The 25079-nt window shown below is 47.2% G+C and overlaps 5 protein-coding genes across 5 annotated transcripts; all 5 read right to left on the minus strand.

The window, feature by feature from the left end:
* Positions 1-989: 989 nt before the first annotated feature.
* On the minus strand, positions 990-2921 carry ENH_00010190 (SAG family member; the record flags this gene model as incomplete). The annotated part of the gene is made up of 5 exons (XM_013584094.1): positions 990-1104; positions 1308-1508; positions 1861-1958; positions 2194-2459; positions 2741-2921. The coding sequence occupies 5 exons, from the start codon at positions 2919-2921 to the stop codon at positions 990-992; spliced, it is 861 nt and encodes a 286-aa protein (XP_013439548.1).
* A 3499-nt stretch (positions 2922-6420) lies between these two features.
* ENH_00010200 (SAG family member) lies at positions 6421-8086 on the minus strand (the record flags this gene model as incomplete). Its single annotated transcript, XM_013584095.1, has 5 exons — positions 6421-6529; positions 6671-6871; positions 7163-7260; positions 7412-7623; positions 7906-8086. The coding sequence occupies 5 exons, from the start codon at positions 8084-8086 to the stop codon at positions 6421-6423; spliced, it is 801 nt and encodes a 266-aa protein (XP_013439549.1).
* Positions 8087-15262: 7176 nt separating this feature from the next.
* On the minus strand, positions 15263-16897 carry ENH_00010210 (SAG family member; the record flags this gene model as incomplete). The annotated part of the gene is made up of 5 exons (XM_013584096.1): positions 15263-15371; positions 15531-15734; positions 15977-16074; positions 16268-16470; positions 16714-16897. The coding sequence occupies 5 exons, from the start codon at positions 16895-16897 to the stop codon at positions 15263-15265; spliced, it is 798 nt and encodes a 265-aa protein (XP_013439550.1).
* Positions 16898-19402: 2505 nt separating this feature from the next.
* On the minus strand, positions 19403-20269 carry ENH_00010220 (SAG family member; the record flags this gene model as incomplete). Its single annotated transcript, XM_013584097.1, has 3 exons — positions 19403-19535; positions 19784-19881; positions 20045-20269. 3 exons carry the CDS (start codon positions 20267-20269, stop codon positions 19403-19405), a joined length of 456 nt encoding a protein of 151 aa, XP_013439551.1.
* A 2944-nt stretch (positions 20270-23213) lies between these two features.
* ENH_00010230 (SAG family member) lies at positions 23214-24598 on the minus strand (the record flags this gene model as incomplete). Its single annotated transcript, XM_013584098.1, has 5 exons — positions 23214-23328; positions 23464-23664; positions 23898-23995; positions 24135-24346; positions 24496-24598. The coding sequence occupies 5 exons, from the start codon at positions 24596-24598 to the stop codon at positions 23214-23216; spliced, it is 729 nt and encodes a 242-aa protein (XP_013439552.1).
* Between the last annotated feature and the right edge of the window lie 481 nt (positions 24599-25079).

Here is a 25079-nt window from a genome sequence, read left to right on the forward strand (position 1 = left end):
CTTGGCCGTGATGAAGAGCAGCAAGTATTTCTGCACAATACAATCTGGAAGTACATGATGCTCCCGGCCGTTTGCAAAGCCAACGTTTGATATACTTTGAGAGCTGACAATCTTCCCTGAAGGCGTCGAATTCTCACAGCACAGACCCTTGAATCAGCCTGTTCATTGCACTTCAGCTTCCAGCCGACTCAGTCCTTTCGGTATAATGTATTGTGCTTCTGGTAGTTACTGTCCTTCACATATGAGCAGGAAGCAAGATGGTCTTGTCACTAGTGCTTTCTTGCTTACTACGTGGCAGATCTACAGACCTACAGCACAAGCGGGTTTGGTGGGCAGCAGCGAAGAGACAAGCCAGCATTGCTGATGTCACATACGCATCCCTTGCATGGCGCGAACAAGGTTCAAAACACTAAAACAAAGTCTGCATCTAGCCGCTTCGCGTATTTGTGAGGAGACATTTGCTACTTCACCCTCGCGGAACGTGCATTCGGAAAAGGTTGACAAATGAAACAAAAACGTCTGGATCTTTACAGTAAAACATATTTGGCCCAGATGGCAATGTTCAAAGAACAAACCACGCAGCTGTAAATATCCAGTTCGAGAAATAGTGCATACTCGCCCACACTGGGAGACACTTTGGACGCCGTGAAAACTGGGACGACGCACAGTGCAGCATGGGATTACACTGCAAGCGATGCGTTGGAGAACAGTGCAGGGCGGCAGAAAAATTAGAGAACCACACCAAAATGCTTTGTGGAGATACCCTGCCTGAGGTTATTCCAGCCGATCACCTTAAGTGACTCGCAGAGACGTCCAGCAGCAAGAAACCAAACCTTGCGACTGTGGACAACTGCGATATGTGTCAACTTCTATAGGCATTGCATCACATGTGGTTGTTGCTTTGCCGATTCGCCGCCCTCCCTTCTCCAATTCAGTTGAAAAAGTTAAGTGCAGCAGCATCATCTGTTGCTGCGGCGCAGCTGGCTTTTCTAAAGTCCACTCAGTAGAAGCAGTGCACTAGAAAATATTATGGTGACAAAGCCAGGGTCTGCGGTCCACGCTGTGCCTTCCTGCCGTTTCAAGAGAGCGTTATATAACTCAACGCTGCAGACAGCAGCAGACAGAACACCTACGTGAAAGTGCCAAGCATGCCACATTCAGCTTTCAGCTGCACTATCAAAAGTCCGACTTCGGTTTTACTGGCTCCGCGTTTAGTTGGAAAACAATCTAATATTTAAAACTGAGGTCCTGAACCATGTGCAGCAATGCGTAGATTTGGGTCATTCCTTGCATGGGCAAAAGCTTACGGGAACGTTGAATCGCCGGTCTTAAGTGACTCTATGAAGTGACAGTACAAAACATTATAGCCTGCTTCGCAGTTGGTGGTGGCCGCACATGACATTTTGCTGCTTTTATCCGACATCATGAAGGCGACATTACTGGCTGCTACATTGTTAAATGGAGCCTTTGTCACGTTGTACGTGCCTTTTGCCGCAATAAATTTCTCCCTGAGCGAAAAAGGCAATAGGGCCACAGCGAAGTAGTAGACTGACGAGGCTATCGACAGCGTGGAAAGGGGGCTGAGAGACACGCCACAGGGACCACTGTACCGCAAATACAGGGCTGAACAACAACTACACGTACGGTCAACACATCATTCCAACATCCTTACACAAACAACATAAAAAAGCTGAACTATGATTGCTGCTCATCAAATAACAATAATAAACAAGACGATGCAGCAGAGTCAACACATCGCTGCAACATCCTCAGATAGATATCAAAAAGCTCCGCTATGACTTTCACTTATTAAAGACCATTTTGTGCTGGGCACGGAAGACGAAACACAAGTAGACAGACATTTGCAGATGGCGTAGTCCAGCAGTAAAAGACGCTTCGATCAGAGTTCCGCAGTCGAAGCTACTAGATGCTGCGAATGGAACAACGACTCCACGATACTGCAAGTCATTACAGGAAAAACGCATCACGTACCATGAAAACATGAGCGAGAAAAATACACCTATATGGAAACGTCGTAAGTTTCTCAGAAGATAGGAAGCTGAGGCAGCTAAGTAACGGTGTACGTACACCTGCTGCGGTGTACGTACACCTGCTGCGGTGTACGTACACCTGCTGCGGTTGACTCTTGCTCGGGGGTTTCGCATCTATTTGTGCCTATATCATAAGCCAAACCTTTTTTGCGTTGGCTGCTTCTCCCAAATCACAGTTCTGTGCGCTTGCCCCGGCGAGCTTCGCTGCAATTGCCAAGGTAAAATTAACATCGTCTTTACCTTGGCCACCAGAAGTTGAATATTGAGAGGCATCCTCTCCGTTCAGCAGTTCCTCAGTAGTTTTTTCGCCTAAGCTTTCAAATACTTCGGCATTTTCGGCCTTGATGATAGTTGGGAGAAAGTAATTAAGGCCGTCCGTTCGTAAGGCGTTCACAGCAGACAAACACTCTGCAGATGTATGGCAAGGCACACGGATGGCAAACACAGTGAGAGTCTTGGTTATATTTGTTGGATTCCTTCACCCACTCTTATATATGGATTTAACTCGCAGTTGTTGTTCCGACAATTCCCATATATAGGATCGATGCAAGGCACCCAACACTGATGTTGGATGACACCGGAATTCGAAATGGACATAGCTTGCCACCCACGCCCGAATCTCCGCACGCAGCCGCAAATCAAATTGCAGCTGAATCTACATTAGCATTGTTCCACTGTTTGCGATTCACCGTCAGTTTTGTCCTGCGCTTTTGGAGCTCCGGTTGCTTGAACAAATAGTGATCGTGCAATCAGGCTGTTGTTGTGAGGGTTAACGGCCGCGTATTGACTGGTGACTGTCTCTGAAGTGTCCCCTGAGGCCGCTGCAGCGAGCAGTCCCCCACAGCACGCCAGCAACCCAAGACGAGACATGTTGAGAAACTGAAAAAAACTGAAGCGCAAATAGCTCTTAGAAAAAGCCAGTGGGCCTAAGAGAAGAAATGGAGGTAGAGAACGAAGCAGAAAAACGTAAAGAAGTTGTTAGTACTTGTGTGCGCTCGAGACGCCCCTCATCAAGGTAGCAATCCCAACACTCATTGCGTCACGAATATGCGTACGCACCCACCACTACTATTTAATTATTTGTTAAAACGATCTATGTTGCCTAATTGCTTTGCGCTAACTGATTTCGTCTTCCAAGGCGCACATGCCAAGGGAGACCAGCAGGAATCGCTGGACCATGCTCCAGCCAATGTGGCATACACTCCAGCTCACCGATCAAAGGTGTAAACTTCTATTAGAATGCTTTCAAAAAATGTTAAAGGGAGTGTGACTGTTCCTGAAGATAGGTGCATTGAACTCCTTAGAATAAAACAACGCGTATTCAGACTGTTAACGCCGGACTGGACTGGGCACGCTGCAGGGCTTGCTCCAGACGAGCTGCACTCCCATTCAGTTGTAAAAGCCAAACCGTTGAAGTTTGTCAGAACTCCTAAACATTTAGCAGCTTCTAGTGATTCGCGCAGTTGAAGTTTCAAAGGGTGGCCAGTTGGCAAGACCGTTTACAGGCACGGCAGGCCGTGGTGCTTCTCCTTTATGATGTAACTGAGAAGGACTGTGCCGAAGAATTGACATTACTTAAATATAGCAATCAAACGTTTTATATAATATTCTAGTTGCCTGATTCATCATGCAAGATTGTCTTCCAATATATCGGCTCCCAGCGAACCACTCAACAAACTAAGCCTTCACTGGCCCACACAGCCTCTAACGCAGTTTCATTCCTCATACCCTGAGCTATGCATAAGAACTCGCTGCATATGAGAAACTTGGTGATTGCTTTTTTTCAAATAGGCAAAGTATACGTGCCCACTGCAGTTTAACTTCAAAAAGGACAGGTGAACTCAATGGCGCCGAATTAGCGTAGGCTATCGCAGCATTTGTCCCTTTTCAACGTACTGGAGTGCAAACTTGAAATGTTCTTTGCAAAAAGTCGAGCTGGGATTCGCCGTGAAATCAGCTGGGTGTCTGTCCAAGCCAGGATAGCATTTTCAAACAATGCGAATTCAATGAAGAAACATTGACTTGGCGGAATTCGCATTGGAAATATTGGATTATAATGCTAAATGGATCTTAATTCTCAAATTACCGCCTGAATAAGGCCCTGGAGAAGAGAAGCAAACAAAGCCCTTTGAGCATTACCGCAGCTCCTAGCTTAATGAGATGCTTCTGTCTCACGAGTAGTGGACAGCATGCTGCGCACGGTGAGAAGTATCTGAGGAAATACGCCCATCAACAAGTAGTAGTTCATGCCGGCTTATGCAGCCCACCCTTTTAAATGGCAATGATTGACCGGGTTAGGCGTGCAAGGGGCGCAGGCGCCTCTCTATCATCACTCCGGTTTTTCCTTAATTCAACTTATCTTCTAGTGATTGCCGAATCACTACACGGCGCGCATAGAAAGGACGTCTGTGTGCCTTTCTTTTGAAATGAAAAAATGCGTTGGCGCCTGCGGCTGCGAAGTGTGAATTCACGCCACAAACAAACTCGAATGCAGAAATGCGTCTTTAATGCTTTCAAAAGGGTGGAAACGATGAAAGCACTCAGCAGCTCAGCATGATACTGGAAGACTCTATGTATGTTTATTCGCTACGACTCAACTCTCTTACTTTGTCCTCACGGCCAACAGACCGAAGTGGTGGATAGCAGAGCGAAGACGCCAGTGCTGCGCCGGAAAAATGTTGCTGTATTGCAGCAAATGCTTGGCTGCGGTATTGCCAGCGGCAAATTTGACTTTTGCTCATCAGCCCAATCTCAACGTGACCAAGGCAGGGTAGGAACCTCTAGGAGTCCTTTTAAGCTCTGGGATTGAAGCTGGACCCGACGGCCGCTTGGAAAGAGCCACTTTTGAGTCACCCCCGCGACCAGCCCGTAACCAATTGCCAGAATGGCACTATGTGATCGGTTACAGGAAACAGAAGTGGACAAGAAACAAAGGAATCAGGACACTGGGCGGCAAGCCAGAAAGGGAGATAAAAAATGGAAAAGGGAAGGTGCCACCTAAAGGAGGAAAAAATGAAGCAAGAGAGAAACTGATACTCGAGATGCGAAGACACGGGAGACGGAAGGGGACAGGACGAAAGAAGAGACGGGCGACGCAACGAAACAGTAGCGAAGACAAAAAGCGCCAAGAAATACAAAAGGACACGAGAGACGAAAGACAAAAGGCAAACAAAGGAGGCACATGCAGACAGGTGACAAAAAATACAGGCAGAAAAAGAAACAAGAGACAGCAAAGACATAAGAAACAGAGGTAGTAAGCAAACACAAAGGGGCAAAGGACAGGAGGAGATGGGGGACAAAATGCACCAAGACGCAAAAGAGGCTGGCTAAGGGAGACATTCCAGAAGGTCCGGAACGGGACGACGAATATGAGCAGTTAATTTAGAGTTAAACAGCTCCATCAACTGCCTATTCTCATATGAGTCGTGATAGGTAAACCATATTTCGCAGTAGGGAAATACAAAACCTTTTTGCCCACGCCAAACATCGGTTTTCGCAACGTAGGTGAGCTCAGGATCGGTTCCAGATAATGCGAAAACATGAAACAAGCTGGCATTGCATAATAGTGTCAGCAAGAACGCACACAATGCAATCACTCAAGAAATGTCTGGTGACAAGAATGACGGAGCGAAATGCGTACTAGAAAAATTAGGAATGCAGGTCAAAGCTAATGGGCGTTTTTTAAGTTCTCTCAGGCCAGATGCCTTCAAAACTAAATTCTCAACGCATCCTTGCCCTTTGTGAACGTCAAAGTAGCAATAGGTGCATCAAAGTGTATGCCTTGTCTCGCAACTAAGGAGCCAGCCCTACAAGAAGGCGCAGACTTGAAATGTATCTGTACAACATTGTCGGAGCTTTCGTCTCTGTGCAGCTAACAGCTTTGTCATGTTTGCGCACGAGGCACTCTGGCTAGAAAGGGACGCACCCGCACGCATAGCCGATTGGATACTTTCAATAAACGAAGTTTTGAGTTGCCAAGAGTCTCGAATTGCCAATACGATGACTGGACAGGGCTTTGCCCGCCCTCAAGTCGAAATACATTTTAGAAAGGGCACTCGACTGCGAAGTCTAAAGTCACTGAGTGAGCAGCTCCTGCAGCGTTTTCGCATGGATAAGCAATGTGAAGTGAATTTGAACATGATAAAAGTAGGTACTGCATAGAGTTAAAATTAAATAAGTGGTGCTAAGTTGTGTTGGGAAGAGAGAGCAATGCTACATTCTTGGTCGAAGCTCCCCTTCATCAATCGCTTGCAGTAAGCAGCATTTGAGCTCAAGAGCCTGCCTCTAAACAACTTAGGAATGCCTTCCACGAAATCTGCAGAGCCTTGGCGTCTCACCCAGTAGCTGCTCTGCGGTTTGTGCGTCGAGCTTAAGTCAGAATGGTCAAGGCGAGGGACAAGAGAGCAGTTGAGACGCTGGGAACCAAGATAGACGCCGCACCTTTGCCCACTCCCCAGAGAGCATTGTAGACTTCAGTTCTGTAAGCGACAAGATACAGTGACCGTTATTGCGCCTTGAGACTCCATCCTTAAAATTTCATGGATGCGAGTTGTAGCACATCCCTACATTTGCTCTGCGTTTTGTCCTGTCGAGTGTTCACTTAGATGGCTAGCGCTTACGTGAATGGAGCATCACCAGTTTGGAGTGGATCTATGAAGTAGCAGAATAAAACGTTCTGTCCGGCTTCGCAGTTCTTGGTGGCAGCACATGATACCTTGGCGCTTTTAGACGACAGTAAAAACGCCGTATTGCTGGCCGCTACATTATTAAATGGGGCAAGTGTAACGTTATATGTGTCTGTTGACGGGTCAAAGCTCGACCTGCGGAGTAAAGGAGACAGGCGTCAAATCAAAACATTCGAAAGGAAAGGCAAGCCTATTGACAAGTTGCAGATAAGAGGGTACTAAAATAAGTAGCTTCAAACGCTTATCACTGGCGATGAAGACCCGAAATGCAAGAGCAATACAAAGGAAACAACGATTGGGACGATCGTCTACCTTGTGCATGCTTAAGCAAACATAGAACTCCATCAGAGCAACAAGCAAAGAGGCCCAGCTACACAGCTACTGCTGAGAATGGTCGGGGCAAATAAAATGAAATAAGTGACGGACTCTCTGAGGTGGCTGAGCCCAGCTTCGTAAGTAGCTCGGATTAACGCTTTGCAGTCGAAAGTCGTATTGTATGCAAACGGAATCACGAGTCCGGGATACTGCAGAGCAACGTCATGGCATTACATGTCAGTTCAGCAAACAGATGAAAACGGCATCATCACTTTGCCCTGCAGTGGTCATTAGACTCAGAAGAATGCAACTGGTGAACGAAGCTAGCGTTGTACTTTTGAGCTGATACTAGAGTCATACCGTTTCCGCATTCGCGCTTGCTGCGAGGTCACATGTAGTTGCATCGTCACCTGCAAGAGCTTCCGCAATTTTTTTAGCAGTGGGACTCTCCAAAGTCTTCTTTTGGATTTTATCCAAGCTTGCAGTCACTTCACCGTCGTCTGCCGTTGCGAGCGCTGTCAATAGGCCATTGAAGTTTTCCGTTCTCAAGGTGTTTATGATCGTCAGGCATTCTGAGAACGGCAACATAGTCCAAGTCAAATGGTGATGCACCTAAGTTGTTGATGTTGCTTCCTTTGGGCCATGCGGTAGAAGTCTGAGGAGTACGTGGGCAAAATTGCGTGAAAGCGCCACTGGCACGCCCTCCAGCACAGGGATTTGTCATTGCACTGGGATGAATTGCGGCCATCATAACGTGCAAGCATGACCTTCCTAGGCCCGCATATCTCCACAAATCAGACTGTGGCTGGGTCTAGCCTAGCATCATTTGATTGCCGCTCTCATTCTTTGTTCACCATTGGTTTTATCTTCCGCTGTTGGCGGCGTCTTCTCAGTGGACACATATAGTGTTGAACTAAGACGGTTTTCCTGAAAGATTCCTGCGGCAGAGCGCAGCGAAAGAGCTAATGAGAAGTTCGGTGCGGCCACACTCGCCATCAGTCCAGCATAGCAAGTTAACAAGCCTACGCGAGCCATTCTGGAAAAGGAGGCTTGTGTTGGCAAGTAAGCGATACACAAAAAATCAACCAGACCGAGCACGGATACAAAATAAGGAAGAAAAGAGAGTTAAGGCATGTAGGATCCGTTGACAACGGTCACTGGTTGTAGTGTGTGCGCTAGACAAGTGGTGCCGAACTGCGCTACGTGGCGGCGATCCTTTCGATGCTCCGATCCCACCATCCAGCCCCCAAGGGGATTTCTCCAATATCTCCAGCTCTTCTTCAGGCCTCCAAAATTAAAATGCTTTAGTGTCTTATTGCTCTGTGGAGCTTCTTTTCTTTCAGCGAGACATATGTGCTGGCTGCAGTGAATACAGACGCCGACGAGTCACCAGTAGTCAAGACCCGAAGCCACAAACCATCTACCAAAAGGAGAGGCAGATCGGTAAAGGAATGATTTCCATATATAAAGCATTAGAATATAATTTTACGAGCTTTTTTAGAAAGGCAATTCGGAGCTAGTGGGACGAAGTAGAACGTTATCGCTGATGTGCGAGAGCCGCTCGAGCTCACGGTGTCGTGTGAGCTGGTGACCTGTACACTCACGACGCACTGAAGACAATATTCGTTTACTCACCTAATCCATGCAGATTAGCATTTGGTAAAAGCCTGCATAGGCAAGAAAAAATGGTCACATGCCGTATGTGCTCGAGTACTTGAATGACTGTGTAACGTTTGCGTTGCTCGTGCCAGCCTACTTCACAATCAAAGAGCCCCAGGGAATATTAATCAGTTAATTCCCCTAAAAGTTAAATATGTGCTTATTTCATGAGGCTGGCTCGCATTAGCTGGCAATTGTTCTCCTTGCGCACAACCTGCAGCAACAGACCCTCGATTCTGGCAAGAGCTTCTGTAGCACGCGGGACGTGAGTAGAGCGAGCGTCCTGTGTCAGGCTTTACGCTGTCCAACACGATCGACTACTTGATGCTGAAGCTGCTCCTCTTTAGTGACCTCCATTAAGGGCAAACTCAAGTCATCTTGTGGCCAAAATAGATCTATCTGACGGCCTCGCACGCTGTCACCTCGAGGTCCCGAGAGTAGAATCCCCAGGGGCTGGGACACTGTATACGCACACCTGGTGGCACCTCGTTCATTCTCGAGAATCCGCCTGCGGTGGGATGCTGCGGCTGCGCTTTCCCAGGGTGGAATCTACGCTAATTCTACGGAGTACCCAGTCCTCTACTGCTGGCGTCTAGAAGCCCAACGGAACCCACCGTCGTGCTCGTGCACTACAGCATCTCCTGAGTATAAGTAACTCCATCAGATGTTGAGCTGTTTCAGGGAATCAGGAAAGCACAGTTCGCGCCTATTTCGAGTCAGAGAGGCGTTCGGCAAAGCCAGTAGCCCCGAATTGCTCTGATCCGTACGCCCGTCGTTTCCACCGGCTGCTGGCTTTGTTATGTCAGTACTACGTGCACAGCAACGGAGGAATCTTGTGCTTAAATTGGGCTGGAATATTTAGAAGGATGTGCACGCATAATTTCCTCAGGCCCAAATATGTCCGCAGATCTGCGGCTGGGTCTACTGTGGCCTCATTCATTCGCTCTCACTCGTAGTTCACCTTTAAGTTCTATCTTTGGCTACTGAAGCCGCAAACAGCGAATTTCGTCTGGACACGAGTAAATTTGTGCAACGGATGTTCTCCTGGGATGCAGCTGTGCCAGAGCAAATGAAAAGCGTCGATGAGAAGTATGATGCAGCCTTGGTGGCGATGAGGCTAGCATAGCGTGGCAGCAATCGTGCGAGGGTCACCAGAGGCCAGTATTTGTACTGTGAAATGAATGATATCACACGACCCAAACATAGTAAATGCTAAAGGGGAAAATCATAAACGGGAACTTGCGCCAGCCGGCCTCGCGTCCAGCCCCTTGCCCGGTGCGGGCCGGCTGGCGCAAGTTCCCGTTTATGATTTTCCGCTATCCAGCGGTGCCTTATGCCTTAAGATATTCAATATTATTCATGCCTTAAGATATTCAATATTATTCATGCCTTTCGCGTTAGTAAGCCTCGAGGGGTGACGACGAAGGTTAATTGTAGTGCCAGGCACTACAGAGGTAGTGGGGAATTCTGACACCACGATCCCAGCCTCAAGTCACGTCGCCCAAGAGCTTCCGTCAAGTGTTCTGGCAAAGCTATCAACCTTTGAAGGAAGGGCTGGAATATCTGATTACCTTGCGATATTATTTTTTCCAGAGAGATGGCGCTGCCTGCGGTGACTGAGGAGTCACCAGCGGTCAAGGCACGCTATGCACAAGGCATTCAGGAAAAGGAGACGGTAATTGGTAAGGGAAACACTCCTAATCATGATTAGTAAATAGGATAAAAAGAGATCATTGAAGAAAGGCAATGCAAAAATAAGCTACATGTGGTTCCTTGGTGCGGTTAGTTTCACGACAGCATGAGGTGAGCGCACTGTGACCTGCGGACTCAAAGGAGTTTAAGGGCAAAAGTTAAAAAATAGACCAAAATATAGCCCTCAAGGTATGCTTGAAACGCGTGTAGGCAGGCTACAGAGCCCAAAAATGGCCACACACCGTATACGCTTGTGAGTCTCACTTTTACCGATGCTGCTGGCTAACTTCTCGATCAAAAAATCTCTTGGCTTCGTTGCCAACTGATTCCATTAAGGGAAAAAATATTCCCTATAATATATGCTCGAACAAAACTAATTTGTGCCGATGCTTGTTCGCTTCCGGCACACCTTTGTGCTCCAGACGAGACGTCGGCGGCGCCACAGTTCCACAGGTCAGCGACGATTTATGCTATCAGATGCTGAGCTGCTTTGGTGAGGTTATTTGAAAAACAAAATATTTTAGTATTTTGAGTCAAGGATGAGCACGGCATAGCGAAGGCTACTCGCTAACTTGATTCGCACACACATCGCCTCCCCTTGTGCTGCCAAATGTTTTCGTGGTACGCGCATCAGATCTAGATAATAGAATCCCAGCACTGGAACAACACATGAGGACGCACTTTTAATGCACTTACTGCAGCAAAAAGCCGTAGAATCTTCTGGCTTCGCTGTGAACGTTCGTGAAAGACTGAAGCCAGTGTGTGCTATACTTGATCCCGCGAACGCGACTTGAGAGCTATTCAGCCGCAGTGGGCACATGACAAATTAAACTTGGTCAACATAAATTCAGGTGTAGCTATGGAGTTGCCATATACTTAATATAGGTTCCACCCATGGGCATAGTGAAGCCCTCAGCCAGCACGCCCATCGGCTGCCAAGCGTGGCATTCCTTGCTTCATCTAGCTAAACTGCACCCCCTATGGGAATAAGAGCACTCTGGAGAATTTTCCATGAGCTTGTTGGGACTGTGGCGTCAGAGACGGAAAGGTCGCGTGAACTCCTAACAGGGACCGAGCGAAGCCCAGGGGAGGCCTTTCAACGAAAACTTGGCTCTAAGCCCGTGCAATCCATGCGGCCTCTGACGGTTCACTGTGCGCCATGCTCACTTATCGTCCTCATTAGCGCTGAAAGGCTCAACACTTCTCTACTTACAACCGAGGCCAAACATCCGTTGGGGAATTCATTGCTGTTTGCAGGCAGCATATCGTGCTGCAGACCAAACAGCTTTCGATTATCGCTGAAGCCATGAGACTTGGTTGCACTCCAAGTTTTAGAGGACAAACAAACACAAACGCTGAAGACCTAGGTGGCATAATGCCGGCAATCCAGCACAGTAATTGCCTTCTGAATCTATGTTCATTTATTAGCAATTGAAAGTCGGATGTTTCAGACATCTCGCAGTCAATTGAGATCTAATGTCATAAAAAAGAACACGCTTGTGCTTGTGTATTCGTATTTGTTCATATGTGCTCATACATTTCACGTGCCTGCACGTAAAATATACCGGCGCACGTAGACACTCATGTAGAGGAATATGCGCATTCATCCCTGCTGTTTGTTTCCCTCTTTGCTCACTGTCATGACCAGGATTCCTTTTTTGTTTTGAAGATGCGCTCAGCGATATGCCTCTGTACCAGGTGTTGGAACCTAGATGAACTAAGAATTGCATCCAGAGAGCGCTGAGATTTGGGAGAAACTGGCACTGTATATTGCAGTAGCGGCGGCAAGAATACATAAAAGGTAATCAGTCAAGAAACCTCTAGACTGAAAGTGAGACAAGGCGAAATAATTTCTGGGAAATATATCGCTGCATGCTTTCAGTTCTTTCAGGTCAGAGAGCTTCAAATTCAAACTTTCAAAAGATTGTTGCCTTTGGCGAACTTCAGCAACAGATACAGCAAAGCATGTTCTTCGTCTCGTAAGTAAGTAGAACGCACTTAAAGGAGACGCATACAAGGAACGTATGCAACGTAAACGGGACATGTACTCTGTAACGTTGTCGGAACTTCTGACCCTTTGCCGCTAACAGCATTGCCGGGCGTCTGCACGAGATGTTCAAAGTGCAAGAGCCGCAGCCGCTCCCCTATCCGTTTGGATAACTCTTATAAGCGGAGTCTAGAATTTCTACTATGGTGCCAAGGCGGGGCATTGCCCGTTCTTTAGTCAAAATATATTTCAGAAGAGACATTGGGCTGCGAAGTTTAAAGTCGCATGGCAAGCGCAGCCAACTCACTCATTGTACAGAACTTTCATTGCTTTCATATGGAAACGTGCGATGCGGAGTGGATTTAAACAAGTTAACACCAGCTACTCCATACTGTGCAAATTAAATGGATGATATTAAGATGTAGCAGGGAGAGACAGCAATGCTGCATTCTTTGCCGACGCTCCTGCTCATCAACCACTGGAGGTACGTAGTGGTAGAGTTTAGAAGCCAGCGTCTATACCACTCAGGATACCGTCCACCGAAATTCCCCTAATCTTGGTATCTTCAGTAGCTGCTTTGCAGTTTGCTCGTGAAGCTTAAATGAGAAGAATTGTGGCGAGGGACAAAAGAGCCGTGGCAGCTCGAGGAACCGAGATTAATGCTGCACCTGTCTCCGCTTCCCAGAAAGCATTGTAAAGTGCACTCCAAATTACAGTGGTGGCAGCAAGAGCGCACACAAATTAGTTGTTCAAGAAATTTGGAGTGAAATGCGCTAGATTGAAATGGGAGCTTGGAAAGTCAAGGCTGCAGGTCAAATTTTGCAGATGTTTTTCAGTTCCCTGAGGTCAGACGGTTTCGAAAGTAAATTTTCAAGGCATCGTTGCCTTTGGTGAAATTCAAGCCAGCACTAAATACAGCGAAGCATACGCGTTGTCGTGCAACTGAGTACCGCGCCCTAAAAGCAAACGCATGCTTCAACGCATGCTGTACAGTATTATCGGAACTTCCACCTCTGCGCTGCTACAAGCTTTGTCAGGTGTATAAACGACACGCTATGTAATAAAAGTCGCTGCCGCACGTCTAGTCCATGTGATATCACTAATAAACAGCATGTCGAAGCTCCAACACAACTTTTGGACAGGGCTTTGCCCAATCTTTGGTCAGACAAGAGTCCACACCGGCTTTTCCGGCTTATCCAGCAACCTCTGGAAAAAATTCACAGTATCTGATTACTTTGTGGCATTGTATTTGTTTGCAAGAGACCGCGGCGGGCTTCCCCAAGTATGCTTCAGCCAGGAAGGAATCCATGCTAATTCTACAAAGTGTCCTGTCTTAATATTTTTGGCCTTTAGGAGCCCACGGGAACCTATTGTAGCGCGACTGCACTACAGTGACCCTCAGTGGACCCCAACACCACCAGTAGCATTTTCTTTCGAATCAATAGCTTCCCGATTTCTTCCTTTACAGCTCTTTATCCTCAATGGTTTCTAAATTGGATAATATTTTAAAGCATTTTCCGTCCTCCTAGTCTGAATGGCTTGTGCATGTCGTGGTTGGGCCGCTGGTGACTCCTTGGATCGCAAAAGCCAGCGTATATGCCTTTATGGAGGAAACACAGCATCCCGAACTAGGCTATTACTAGTATACTGTACATTTTATTCCAAAGGCTAATATGTGAGCCATCATCGTCAAAATAAGCTCCTGGGCGACTGTATGCTGCGATCAAGGCGTCGTAGGCATCCCCACAGCCTCAGCACACCGGATGTTGGGTGACCTGGTAACTCGAAGGGCTTTGAAGATAAAACTTTTAGAGTAACCTGAGACAAGCAGCTTAAAATGTGCTTAAAAGTTACGCAGCAGAGGTAAAGACTTCTAAAAATGGATACACGCCGTGTACGCTGGCCAGAAGCCGTGCACGCTCGCGTACGCAGACGCCTTGCCGGTGCTTCTCCGGCCGAGATTTTGACCGAAGATTCTCCCGGTTTCTTAATCAAAATGTTACTTTAAAAACAAAAATTTTTGTTTTTATAGATGCCTGCATGAAACTAATTCATGTTGATTCTCGTTCCCCTTCGACAAATTTCTGTGCTCCAGGCTTGCTGTCGGCGCCAGCAGCAGTACCACATAGCTCAACTACTAACGACGCCGGATGCTGAGCTGCCTGGATAAAATCACTCCAAAAGCCCCATAACTTACTACTTTGAGTCAAGGACAATCCCGGCGAGTCCAAGAGTACACATGTCTCGCTTCCCACTGCACTGCGACGCCAAAAGTTTTTGTGGCGAGCGCCTAGCACGAACACAATTCATGAGGACAATTTTTCAACATATCAACTGTAATAAAAGGCGTGAGCGACTCCTGGAGCTGTGAACGTTCACCATGAATGTATCCACGACATTCTGGAAAAATGCAAGACTTGATTGCAGTTCATTGTGACAAATGGAAGCTGTACAATAAATAGAACTCGTGACTGCGGGCAAGGCTTTGCGATTGCGAACGAAGGTAACGTATGGATTCGCCCTACGGGCTTTTCTATACGTTACTGTCGTAGGCAATTGCGAAGCCTTGCCGGCATTTACGAATCTATTGTACAGCCTCCATAGAACTGTGCGCGAAATATTTTGTCTAGAGGCTCGGCTGTTCTTATATGCAAGCTTTCTTATCGCCTTCGGTGGCCAAAAACACGTCACATTGTACTTATGGATTTAATGCCCAGTAACACAAACTGACCAGATAGGCGTCAGGAGAAACAAAAGCACTTAGAGCGTAGCTAGCAAAGGCTGCAGATAGCCTCTTATTAAAAAATGACTCCACATAGCATATTCGAGAGAAGAGATCGCTGTGATGTTTTGTTTGACGCTCTTCACCGTATTCAACTTAACAAAATCAACGCGACAGAGAAAAGTATAGCTGTAATGCCAGGAGCTGTTGTCCACGCTGAGCCCCGCTGCCGTTGCAACAGCGCCTCGTACACATCAGCGCTGCAAAATGTCACACGCAGTGCTCGGTTCTAGGGTTTGCGGAAGGCTTCATACCCAAATAAACGATTCTCGTCACTCTGTATACAATTGGAAGCTGGTAATTAGTGCGGATCTTGTTGAGAGCGGAAATGCACCCGCGTTTAGTGTTGAAAAGCTCACTTAATTGGCTGCGCTTCTACCTTCCCCAAAGGCTCTATGAAATAGCAAAAAAGAACATTTTTCCCTGCTTCACAATCCTTAGTAGCAGCGCATGCCACTTTTCCCGCCTTAGTAGACACTATGGCCGCAAGATTTTTTGCCGCTAGATTGTCCAGTGGAGCCACGCCCATCTTGGTGGCTGCATCCGACGCGTCGTAGTTCGCTCTGCACAAAGACGCAGGCAGTGGCCAGCCCGGTTCAGTTGGTGCGAAAGCTCAGATAAAAAGCCAAAATAACCGACACAGCACGCTAAGACTACTGTATGGCAAGTGCGGAGGAATGACAAAGAAGGAAGTGGCTGCGCAATATCTCCCATGGGCTCATATGGATATGTGTGGGCTGCGCTCCACTGAAAGCTCTCGAGAAGTGGAGATTTGCACGGGATAACAAAGCTGAAGCAAACGGACTGTTGAAGGTGGCTCAACCCTGCAGTGAAAGATTCATTGATCAGAGCCTCGCAGTCGAACGCCGTGGAATAGTCAAAAGTAATCACAAGCCCAGAATACTGCGCACGAACAAAAAACACAAGTCATCAGCTACACCATCATGACCAATTCCAGAAATGCGAGATAAAAATCATTCCGCTTGTGCAGAGGACAAAAAACCTCCAAGAAGCAAATACAAGTGCGCAAACTCTCAATGGATCTGCAAACAATGGTTCGAATGTCTAAGAGAAAATTCGGCGCTGTAAACCGTACTGGTGATGCCGTTGCATTTGCTGCTTCACATGTTTTGTCGCTCCCTGCAAGTTCTGCTGCGATATCAGTGACTTTAGTCTTTTCCCCAATCGCTTTTGGCTGCTGAAGACTTGAGGCAACCTCTTCTTCCGTTGCTTTAACTAGCTCGCTCAACAAATTATTCAATCCTTCTAATCGAAGTTTGTTAAGAACGGGTAAGCACGCTGAATAGGGGCAGATAAGACAGCCCATGCCCGTATTTGTTCTCGCTCGTGTTGGAAATATTCATAAACAGTGTGCCACTAAGTTTGTTGACCAAACCAAAGGCCCCAGAGAAATACAGTGGTCTATTATAACTGCAGCACCATCATACGATGGCATGCACAAAGTTGGGAATGCCTACAAAGAACATTGTACCCGAGCCTAGCTCGATAATCTTTTTCCTCCCGTCCATACTCCCAACTTACCGTCAGTTTTCTCTTCAGCAGCAGGTGCCGTTCCTACGCGAGCAAACGAGATTGGCCGTATGTCTAGGAGGCTGTCGTGCGGGTTGTCAATGGCAGAGCGAATGGGGACTGCTGTTGAAAAGTTGGGTGCCGCTGCTCCAGCGAGGAGTCCTGCGTAGCACGCCAACAGGCTAAGTTGAGGCATTGAGGAAGAACACACAGATCCGTAGGGTCCAACAGAAGCAAAGTAGACGAGCACGTACACGTCAACAAACGACGGAATGAAAAAGTGTGCAAGCTTTGGGGAGCGAATGCGTGCGTGTAGTGGGAAACAAAGGTTCACTGAGGCGGCAACCCCAGCTGCCAGCTAGATCACGACGCCGTCCCACCATGTGGGCTAGGATGAACTAATCTTTTGGTTCGGCGTTCAAGCTTGTGTACCTTCAACAGGAAACGCTTGAAGATTTGAGTCCGTATGCTTTTACTGGCCTACTGAAGTGAGCGGTTATCCAATCAGTTACGATCTGGGATCACAAGGGGTGTGCGTGTGTGTGTTTGTCTGTCGCTCATGCGCATTGCGAGCTGCCAAATTTAGAAGAAGCCTGATTACGTTATTTATTGAAGGAAAAATTTTCGTTAATCCCACATTCTACGTTTCTTCTGGCGGTAGTGTCTCCCAGGTGCAGCGAGCAATCTGTAACATGCACTGTGAAGCCCTGAGGGTGGTGGGATTTCAAGCACGCTAAGACAAGCGAAACACACAGACTGATCTTAATCTGTTGGCATAGTTTGCTACGAACGCGCCAGTCTTTTTGCACGCATTCATAAATCAAATTCCAGCTGAATTTACATAGGCACAGTTGCACTGTTCGGAATTCACTGACAGTTTTGTTCACCGCTTTTGAAGCTGTAGTTACTTGACCAAATAATGACCTTGCATTAAGGCTATTGCAGTGAGGCTTAACAGGATTAACTGCCACAAATTGATTGAGGACTATCTCTGAAGCCCTCACTCTGCTAAAGCGAGCAGCCCCCTACAGTGCGCCAAAAAAACTTTGCGAGACACGCTGAAGAGTTGGAAAAACTAAAACGCAAAATGTTCTAGTGAAAAACTAGTGGGAGTAAGGGAACAAAGGGAGGAGAAGAACGGAGAGGGAAAACAGGAGGAAGCTGCCAGTGGTTGTTTGCACTCGGAAGTCAGCTCTTCAAGGTGACAATTCCGACACTCACTGCGGGGAAATAATGCCCACGAGCTCACCACTCCTTTTTTAATGCTTGTTAAAGCAATCTGTGTTTTGCATAACTGCTTTGTACCAGCAGAGTTCATCATTTGTTGTGCTCATGTGACGGGGGAGAATAAGCGCCCCACGACCTGCGACCGATATGGCATGAAGTCCAGCTCACCGAGCAGCAGTAAGTTACAAATTTTCCTAAAGACAGGAACTGTGGGCTTTTTTAAGGGAAACAAAGCAAATTCACACCGCTAGGTCTGTACTGGACTTGGCACACTGTATCCCATGGTGCAGGTAAGCTCCATCATCATTCAGCTGTAAAACCTAACCGCTGAAATAACTTAAACGTCAACTACCCATGGTATTGGCAACAGTTGCCAATACCATAGGCAGTTGACGTTTCAAAGGATGACCACTTCCCACGACCGTTTGCACACATCGGAGGCGGTTGCGTGTCTCCTCCTCTGCAACTTGACCAAAAATGAATGTTCACAGGTTAATGCCACTTTAATCTAACCATTTACTGTTTGACATTTATATTCTGGCTGCCTGATTTGGTACGCAGGACTGTTTGTCCAGATATTGGCCGTCCCTCAGCAGAGTGAAGCCTGTACTGCCTAGAGAGCTACACTGTTGACAGCCAAGGTCTCAATGCTAATTCTCATATCCGCCTATGCATAAACATTCGGTGCGCTCGACTCTAAAAGTGCTTGCCTGCTTTGAAATAATCAAAAACTTATGGTATGGCAATGTGTATGACAATGCACCACGAGCCCAAAACGGTAGTCGGAAAGGCCCTAGCAAGAATTTCGTAGCACGGCCAAGTAAACATGGAAAGAATGTGCAAATAAGCTGCAAGGTGGAATGCCGGGTCCCCACAGCAATTGAGTTTGGGGAGGAGGTAGGTGCAGTCCATATCCCACATTTGCGTACTTGTAATGGGCTGGAATGCAACCATGATATTTTCTTGGCAGAATAGAAAGAGCTGAAATTTGCCTTGGAATCAGGTGGATGGTCAAACAAGGGTGGCACTTTCAAGCACTGCGAAATTCTTACTAGAGCACGTCCTCACACAAATAGGTTATGTGACGACCAGTAGCATTCTGTGGAGAAATATTCCTTAGCAAAATACACATGCGGCTCTGCACTTTGTTTGTCAACCTCAAGTCAGACTGATTAAGGCAAGGGACAAAAGGGCTGTGGCGACGCTGGGAACTAAAGTGGACGCAGCACCAGTCTCCACTCCCCAGAGAGCATTGTAAATCTCAGTTCTGCAAGAGGCACGATACAATTATCTTAATTGCGTCTTGCGATTCCTATTGTCTAAAGTATCATGCTCGTGTGTTGAAGCGCATTAGTAGCTTCTTTACCGTTGGCGCTATCGACTGGTCATGCGGGTGGTTTAACGCTTACGTAAAGGGCATGTCATGAGTTTGGAGTGGCTCTATGGAGTAGCAGAATAGAACATCATAACCAGCTTAGCAATCTTTGGTGGCGGCGCAAGAGACCTTTGCGCTTTTTGCCGACAGCAAAAATGCGACAGTGCTGACTGCCACATTATTAAAGGGTGCTTCTATAACATATTTGCTTGTCGTTGGGTCGAAGTTCGACCTGCAGCGTGAAGCTGACAGAGAAAGTGTTCGACAAGTAGAAGACAAATGAGCAAACGGATAATTACTACCTAGGGCTTCGCGCTAAGAATGCAGACCTGGGAAAACGCTTGGGCTAGAAAGAAAGGCAGGTGGGAGGATCAACTAGCTTGTGCATGTTTAGGCGGGCACACAGTTCCGATGCAGGTACAAACTATGAGGTACAGAATACTGTGACATTGGTCATAAGCAATCAAAAAAACGACGGACTCTTCGAGATGGGGAAGCCCCGCTGTGTAAGTTGCCTGGATCAAAGCGTTACAGTCGAAATCTGTATTATGTGCGGAGGGAATTACCACGCCGGTATACTGTAGAGCAACACCATGGCAACCGCTTCAGAGGCCCCTTGAATGCACAGAATAAATTTGCATCTTTGCTTTGCCCTGGGAGGCTTGACAATTCAGCGTTAAGGGGCTGCTAAATGAAGCAGGCGCTGCACTACATCCGATACCAGGTGTCTAAAAGCCATACCTTTTCCGTACCCGCAGTTTCGCGCAAATTACAAGTAGCTGCTTCGGCACCTGCAAGCTTTACTGCAATTGTTTGAGCCGTAAGGTTGTCTGCTTCGTCCACTTGGATTTCCTCCAGGCTTACGGTCAGCTCACTATCATCCGCTTTAGTGAGGGGTTTCAGCAGGTCTCTCAGGTTTTCCTTCCTTAGAACGTTTATGATGCTCACGCATCCTAAAGACAGCATGGCGAAACGGGCTGAACAGAAATGCAGCTATATCTCTGCATTTGTTTCGAGTGGATTGACCAGTATCCGTCAGGAGTACATGGATAGGTCTCGGTTAAAGCACCGCCCGAATGCCATCTATCAACAAAGAGGTCACATACGATAAATTGCACTAAAGCGCGTGAAACGCTATACAAGCATAATCTCCGTAGGTCCATATATATCTACAGATATGTGGCTGTAGTTAGCGTAGTGCCATGCACTTGCTCTCATTCGTTCGTCGTTCACCTTCAGTTTTGTCGTCGGCTGTTGGCGCCGTCTGCACAGAATTTTGGCTAGACACAAATGAATTTGTGCTGAGGCTGGTTTCCTGAGAAGTCGCTATTGCAGAGCGAAGGAAAACCACCGATGAAAAGTGTAATGCGCGGGCGCTGGCGAGGATACCAGCATAACACGCCAGCAAAATACGCGAGCATTAGCGGACAGTAGGCCTACTCTGAATTAGGTTACAGGAGATAAAGCCAAACAAAATGAGCACGAAGGGCAGAAGGGGTAAGAACAACAACAGACCTTTTGAGGTGGCTAAGTCCGGCTACGAGGTTGCCTGGAATAAAGCGTCGCAGTCGAAATCTGTGTCATATGCAAACGGAATTACGAGACCGGCATACTGTAAAGCAATGCCACAACAACCACTTCAGAAGTTCCTTGAATATGCAGAAAATGACAGGTTTTTTCTCTGGCAGTGCAGCAACTTACCACTTTAGTGGAAAAGTACTGCTTAGCGAAGCTAGCGCCACACTACAGCCGCTACGAGTCATACCTTTTCCGCACTGGCGCTTTCGCCCGAATTACAACTAGCTGAGTCCGTACCTGCAAGCACTACTGTAATTGTTTAAGCTGTAAGGCTTTTCTGCCCGCGCTCTTGGATATTCTTTAGGCTTTGTGTCACTTCACTGTCATTCGCCTCGATGAGGGTTTTCAGCAAGATTTTCCATCCTTAGGATGTTTATGACCCTCAAGCACTCTGAAGATGGAATTTCAACAGAAAATAAATGGATATACGGTTATGTCGTTGCTTTTGGGTCTACTGGAGCACCCAGCAGCGGTTAGTAGTACATGGGTACCTATGCGCTGAAGTGCAACCTGAGTGCCATCTATCAGCGACGGCACTTGCGAGTAAATTGCACTGAAATGCTCATAAGAACATGCAACAATAATCTCTGTAGGTCCGCATATGCCCACAGATAGCACTGTGGCTGGGCTCATATGCCGCTATTCATATGTTCGCATTGCGAGTTCATCTTCAGATTTGTCGTCGGCTGCGGGCGCCGTCTGCTGCGTCTCTCGGCTAGACGCAAGTAAATTTGTGCCAAGGCTATTTTCCTGAGAATCTGCTGTGCGAGAGCGCGGGGAAAGCGCCGATGACAATTGTGGCGCGGACGCGCCGGCGAGGAGGCCGGTAAAACAAGCCAACAAACCTCGGAGACTCATTGAGGGACACTAGGCCTACCATGGAGTAAATGACAGAACAAGAGACTGGAGAAAGTATGTGTGAAGGGAGAAATGACTAAGGAAATAGAGATTGGGAGTGTGTAGGATTTGACGGCAATGAGCGTGGGTTGTGTGCGCCGAGGTAGTGGGGACCTGATGACGCCTCGATTCCAGGATCTGGTCACGCAGGAGTTTGTTTCGGCTGCTCCGGCGCATTGGTCATCATTTTAAAAAATCATAGTGCTTGATTATTGTATCTTTCTCGCAAAGATAGCTAAGCGAACTGGGGTGCATATCCCCAGGAGCTACCAGCGATCCAGGCATGCACAAGCTATCCAGAATAAGCGAACGGAAGCGGACGGATATGGGGGAAATAAATATTTCTATTCAAAAGCTTCTATGGGGAAAAATCAAAGAACGGTACTGCAGAGCAATTGATTTGAAAGAAAAAGCTTTTCGTGGTAGCGGGATCGGTTAAGGTGACAATGGAGTGGGGTGAGCGTATGGCGACCTGCTAATCCAAAGAACTTCGAAAGGAAATCTTCTAATAGAATCTAAATCTCAAAGCTCTCAATATACTTAAAGTATACGTAGACAAACTGCAGAGTCCAAAAGCTAGGCACACACTGCGTACGCCCGCGTAGTGGGAGGGCTGTTGTACTTTTTCTTATGCTTCTTCAGGCCGACGTCTCAGAAAAAGAATGCCCCGGTTTCTTAGCCAACTGGTTCATTTAGCCAACTGGTTCATATCAAAAGCCAATGCGTAATTTATATGTTTGAGTAAAACTAATTCGTACCGATTCTTGTTCCTCTTTTGCATACCTCCGTGATCCAGACTGGCCATCGACACTGCCAACAGTACCCAATACCACAGCCACTTCTGACGCCACCGCATGCTGAGCCGAGCTCACTTAAAAATCCGACTATTTACAATTATAACATTATCGGAACTCCTGTCTCTGTGCTGCTCCAAATGCTGCTACAAGCTTCGTCAGGTGGGTACACCAGACATGCTGAAGTACTGGTCGCAGCCGCTTGCCTAGCCGACTGGATGCTTCTATTAAATGGTGTCTTTAATTGCCGACACAACGATTGGAAGGGGCAATGCCTTAGCTTAAGTCAAAACACATATCAGAAGAGGCACTGTCCTGCGAAGCCTAAAAGCACAGGGCGAGCACAGTCAGCTCATTGAATGAGCACCATCTTCAGCGTTCCCATGTGAATAAGCACAAATGCGGAGTGAAGTTAAAAAGCATGATGATAATAAGTAACCCACACACTGCAAAATACTAGCACTACAATATAGCGGAGAGAGGATGCCGAGCTGCGTTCTTGGCCGATGCTGCTCTTCATTAACCACTTGCAATACGTAGCAGTAGAGCTCAAAATCCAGCCCCAAAATGACTCTCGAGTGCCTTCCAACGAAATTTTCAAAAGTTCTATATATCTTCAGTAGCTGCTCTGCAGTTGCTTTTCAAATGTGGACCAATATGATCACGGCGGCTGGAGAAAGAGCAGTGACGACGCTGGGAGCCGAGATGGACGCCGCACCTGTCTCCAACCCCCAGAGAGCATTGTAAAGCTCAGCTCTGCAAGTGACAATTAACTCCATTGTGTCTTGCACTTCGCATCCTTCAACGTACCATTCTCGCGTGCTGCTACATGTCGGTAACTATTTTACCGTTCGTGCTGTCAACTGATCATGTGAATGGTTCAACGCTCACGTGAAAGGCTTATCCCCAGCTTGGAGTGGCTCTATGAAGTAGCAGAATAAAACGTCATGGCCGGCTTCGCAGTCTTTGGTGGCGGCGCAAGAGACCTTTGTGCTTTTTGCCGACAGTATAAATGCGACATTGCTGGCCGCCACATTATCAAATGGAGCTTGTGTATTGTCGTATGTTCCTGACGATGGGTCAAAGTTCGATCTGCAGAACAAGGAATTTTTTTGGCAAAAAGAAGATGCATGAGCACTGAGGCAAGCAAGACTAAAGTCTTTGCGCTATTCAGGCCTAAGAAAGTAGTTGAACTAAAAAGGGAGGCAGCTGGGCGAGCTGGGAGGATCAGCTACCCTGTGCATGCTTTAGCGGGCACAGAACTCGACAGAGATACAGATACTTTGGCATCTGTCGAAAAAAACAAAATAAAACAAACAACGAACTGTTTGAGTGGGCTAAGTCCGGCTGTGTAAGTTTCTTGGATCAAAGCGGCACAGTCGAAATCCGCGTCGTGTGCGAATGGAATTACGAGACCAGGATACTGTAGAGCAACACCACAACAACCATTTCAGAAGCCCCTTCAATGCACAGAAAAAAATCAAACTTTTGTTAATGTCGAGGTACTTCTAAAAGAAGCTAGCGCTGCACTACGACCGATACTAAAAGCCTAGAGGCCTTACCTTTTTCGCACTCGCGCTTTCGCCCAAATTGCAGCTAGCTGCTTTGGTGCCCTCAAGCTCTGCTGCAATTGTTTGCGCAGTAGGGCTATCTAGCCCACCCAATTGGATTTTCTTTAGGCTTTCAGTGACTTTACTATTGCCCGCTTCAGTGAGTGTTTTCAGCAAGCCTCTAACATTTTCTGTCCTTAGGGTGTTGATGATGGTAAGGCACCCTGAAGATGTCAAGGTAAAACAAGCTCAACGGAAATACAGTAATATCTTTGCACATGTTTCTGGCGGATTACCCATTAGCCGTTAGAGATACATACGCCGGCCTGGGTTAAACTGCCACCCCTTAGCCATCTATCAAAAAAGAGAGCACCTGCAACAAGTTGCACCTTGATGTGTAGAAGCCTATACATGCATAACTCCAGGTCCACAGAACTGTGGCTAGAGCTAGCGTAGCGCCATTCACTCGCTCTCATTCGCAGCTCACCTTTAGTTTCATCATCGGCTGTGGGCGCCGTCTGCAGCGAATTTCGGCTTGACGCAATTAAATTTGTGCCAAGGCTATTCTTCTGAAAAGTAGCTGTGCAAGAGCGAAGGGAAACCGCCAATGAGAATTGTGGTGCAGCCGCGTTCGCAAGGAGGACAGCAAAGCAAGCCACCAAAAGCTACGTGAATCATTGGGGGACAGTATGCCTATTATGGAATAAATGGCAGCACATGAAGTCGAGAGAAGTATGCGTGAAGGGCGAAAGGGCTACGCAAATAGAGATTGAGAGTGTGTAGGAGTTGATGGCCATGGCTGTAGGTTGTGTGCGCTGAACCTGTAAGGCGTCTCTGTAGTGAACAGCTGTCTACACTGTTACTACGTATGTCCCTGGGCGAGTCCGACTCGGCGGTCACTCGGCACAGTCGGTCAAAGGTACCTGACTATAGTCAACAACTATGGAATACCTTGAT

The sequence above is a fragment of the Eimeria necatrix genome, genomic scaffold, assembly GCF_000499385.1.
Source record: "Eimeria necatrix Houghton genomic scaffold, Enh_scaff12, whole genome shotgun sequence".
In the NCBI taxonomy this organism is placed as follows: domain Eukaryota; phylum Apicomplexa; class Conoidasida; order Eucoccidiorida; family Eimeriidae; genus Eimeria; species Eimeria necatrix.